This window comes from Echinops telfairi, unplaced genomic scaffold, assembly GCF_000313985.2.
Source record: "Echinops telfairi isolate 266 unplaced genomic scaffold, ASM31398v2 ScPeMD7_7412;HRSCAF=8450, whole genome shotgun sequence".
Lineage (NCBI taxonomy): Eukaryota > Metazoa > Chordata > Mammalia > Afrosoricida > Tenrecidae > Echinops > Echinops telfairi.
Genome location: NW_022111312.1, coordinates 14,206,420 through 14,209,735, shown reverse-complemented (window position 1 = coordinate 14,209,735; position 3,316 = coordinate 14,206,420). Strand labels below are relative to the sequence as shown.

General features: G+C 62.7%; 1 protein-coding gene across 2 annotated transcripts in view; it reads left to right on the top strand.

The window, feature by feature from the left end:
* CCDC92 (coiled-coil domain containing 92) overlaps positions 1–3,307 on the top strand; it is a 22,019-nt gene extending 18,712 nt beyond the window's left edge. Inside the window, exons 2-4 of one of the 2 annotated variants that reach the window (XM_045296893.1) lie at positions 762–908; positions 1,359–1,400; positions 2,465–3,307. In XM_045296893.1, the coding sequence (XP_045152828.1) occupies positions 779–908; positions 1,359–1,400; positions 2,465–3,255 (963 nt within the window). In that variant the 5' untranslated portion in view covers positions 762–778 and the 3' untranslated portion in view covers positions 3,256–3,307. Of the gene's footprint in view, positions 1–26; positions 909–1,358; positions 1,401–2,464 lie in introns of those variants that run through there. The other variant, XM_004709737.4, reaches the window with a different exon arrangement.
* Positions 3,308–3,316: the final 9 nt, after the last annotated feature.

Here is a 3,316-nt window from a genome sequence, read left to right as displayed (position 1 = left end):
GGCGTCAGCGCTGTTCCCACAGGACTTGGAACAGAGGGCCTCCCACCTGTGTTGACTTCCTGAACACGCAGCGTGAGCAAGAAATTAACAGAGGTGCAAGAGTCTGCCCGGGAGAAGGGACAAGGACACGACTTCATTTCTGTCGTCACCACAGCGGCTGATGACCATCCCACAGGGTCCACTCGGCACAGCCTGGCTGTGGATGTACACTCGGGTCCAACTTAGGCGTTGTCGATGGGCCGAGCTGATGGACCAGGGCTGGGGGACACCATTCACTCTCCAGGTTCTGCGTCCCCTGTCCTCCACAGCCCGTTACATGAGGCCTGCACCATGCTCGGTGCAGTGGGGTTCCAGCTGCAGGCTGCCCTGGCTGAGGTCTTACGGGGGGAGCCAGGACTAGTGCTCTCAACAGAGCCATGTGCCTCTGGGCTTGGCAGCCTGCCTTTTCATCAGTGATATGTGTGCTTGGTCCTGCTGGTACCTCACCACAGCACTAGGTCTGGCGCACAGCACTGGGTCCCGCGGTGGCCTCCCAAAGTGGGGAACAGTAGATATGAGGGAAGGCTGTGCGGGGTAGGTGCACGGAGCCCAGCCCAGGTCCCCTGTGCTGGGGGCTCCACTGCAGTAGCAGCCCCCACTCTCAGGCTCCATTTCTCTCCCCAGCTTTATCCAAGGTGGGCAGAGGGCACGTCTCTGTTCCCAGAGATTGGCAGCTCCAAGGAGCCTCCTGGCCAGCATGACCAGGCCTGTGTCCCCCACAGGTCACCTGGATGTCAGGATGGCTGCAGCAAACCTGGAGAACCAGCTGCACAGCGCGCAGAAGAACCTGCTGTTCCTGCAGAGGGAGCATGCCAGCACGCTGCAGGGGCTGCATGCCGAGGTCAGGCGGTTGCAGCAGCACTGCACAGGTACAGGGCCAGGGGCCTGTGGGGCACAAATAGCCTAGTCACCGGGCAGGACCGGGCTTGTGCTCCCTAAAGGGCAGGGTTGCCTCTCCTGCCACCCCAGTGTGGTCCCCGTGTGATACCTGCCTCACACAGCAGGTGTGATGCTGCAGAGAATGTCCAGGACCACTGAGGGCCAAACCCTGGGTCAAGCCCTGTGGAAGGGACACCAGGACTACACCCGTACCTTGGAATGCATGGCCTTACAGCTCTGGATTGCTGGGACGTGGTTTTGGGGAGAATGCAGGGTTCCCCCCAGTGGTCCCCACCTGCTTCCAGTGCTGCCAAAACCCATCCTTGTGGGCAGAGCTCTTGGGCTACTTAGAACACGCGCTGCCTTTTCAGAGCTGGTGGATGTTTGGGAGTAAACTGTCCCCGTATAGAACAAACTGCTGCCTGTCGTTTGTTTTTTAGACTTAACATATGAGCTGACTCTCAAGAGTTCGGAACTGACAGGTAAGAATGTTGCTGGGGCCCCACCCCCCACCCCAGCCCTGTCTCAGCGACAGCCCCTGAAGTGCCGCTCTGGGAGGAAGCGAGGGAGCTGGAAGCACAGCCAGGGCGCTGGCAGAGAATCGGGCCCCAGTGCTAACAAGCGGCTGTGGGGCAGTGCTTGTGTTTTCTCTTGGTTGATCCATATATGGACAGTTTGTTATCTGCCTTCTGGGGCTACCTGTTTTTCTAGTAGGGATGTATGTTGTTTCTATAATCAGGAAACCCAAGTAGGTGTGACTTGCACCAAAAAAGCAGGGACAAAGGAGATCTGGCCACCTCCCACCCCGGTATCCCTAGAGCTCACGCGAGTGACCAGGTGACTTGATGGATCCCCAGCCAGAGTCCCCAGGGCAGGACCAGAGAGCACAGGATAAGCAGGCCCCAGAGGCTGCTGGGAAAGGCCAAGTTCCTGCTATCGGCTCCTGTCAAGAGAACAGCCCTGGAAACCTTGTGGGGCAGCTCGGCTCTGCCCTACGGGGGTCACTGTGAGGCGGCATTGCTTTTGTTGGCGTGAGTTCCCCTCACAGCTGTCAATCAGAGCTGCTCAAGGGCTGTGGCCACCACCACACCTGGGCCGAGGGGTCCAGTACTGCCCCGGACACCTGGCAAGTGCAAGCGCTGAGTGGACCTGACCTGTTCGAGTGCCTCCAACACTCCAAACTCACTGCCATCGGGTCGATTCCAACTCCTAGCCCCTCACCTTGTCCAAGCAGAGTAGAACTGCCCCCTGCACGTTTCTGAGGCTGTGCACGTGGAGAGGAGTAGAAAGACTCACCTTCCCCCTTGCATTCAGCTGCCCAGCGCCCAGCCCAGCCCACCCTGCCGCCAGGGCCCCTTTTCTGACTTCAGTGCGTGCACATGTTTGAAACCAGAGCATGGCACTTCCAGTGGTGGAGGGGGGCAAGGGGAGTGGGAGGGACACCCAGAGCCCACAAGCCCTCCTCTGTGGCCTTTGAAGCGCCCCGGGAGGGAGGCTGGCCCAACGGGGCACCCACCGAAGGCTCTAATCTGGGCCATGTTTGCAGGCGAGGGGGCCTCTCGGAGCAGCGAGCTCCAGCAGAAGTGCGCGGCCATGGAAGCTCAGCTGCGCTCCCAAGACCAGGAGAACCAGGAGCTGCTGGCCGAGCTGGAGCAGAAGAACGCCATGATCCTGGTGCTGGAGAACACCCTCAAGGAGCGCGAGAGGAAGTACCTGGAGGAGCTCAAGGTCAAGAGCCACAAGCTGAGCCTGCTGTCGGGCGAGCTGGAACAGCGCGCCGGCACCATCGCCTACCTGACGGCGCAGCTGCACGCCGCCAAGAAGAAGCTGCTGAGCGCCGGCGGGACCACGGAGGGCAGCCCCTCGGGCAGCCCCTCCGCCCAGAGGTCCGTGCTGGCCAGCTACAAGCCCGCCCCGCCCAAGGACAAGCTGCCCGAGACGCCGCGCCGCCGCATGAAGAAGAGCCTCTCGGCGCCCCTGCACCCCGAGTTTGAGGAGGTCTACAGATTCGGGGCCGACAGCCGCAGACTGCTCTTGCGCGAGCCGGTGGATGCCATGCCCGACCCCACCCCGTTCCTGCTGGCCCGGGAGTCAGCCGAGGCGCACCTGGTCAAGGAGCGGCCCCTCGTCATCCCTCCCATCGCGTCCGACCGCGGCGGCGGGGCCAGCGAGCAGCCCACCCCGGCTCGCGACAAGAAGGCGCACGTGGGGGTGGCCCACCGCATCCCGCACGCGGCCCCGCCGGCGGCGCAGCCCGAGCTGGAGACGCTGGCGGTGGACCAGGTGAACGCGGGCAAGGTGGTGCGCAAGCCCTCGGGGGCCGACAGCGCCGTGTGACGCCCGCCCCAGCCCAGCATGCCACAGCCCCTCCTGCTCCTGCCCCCGCCGCCCACGCGAC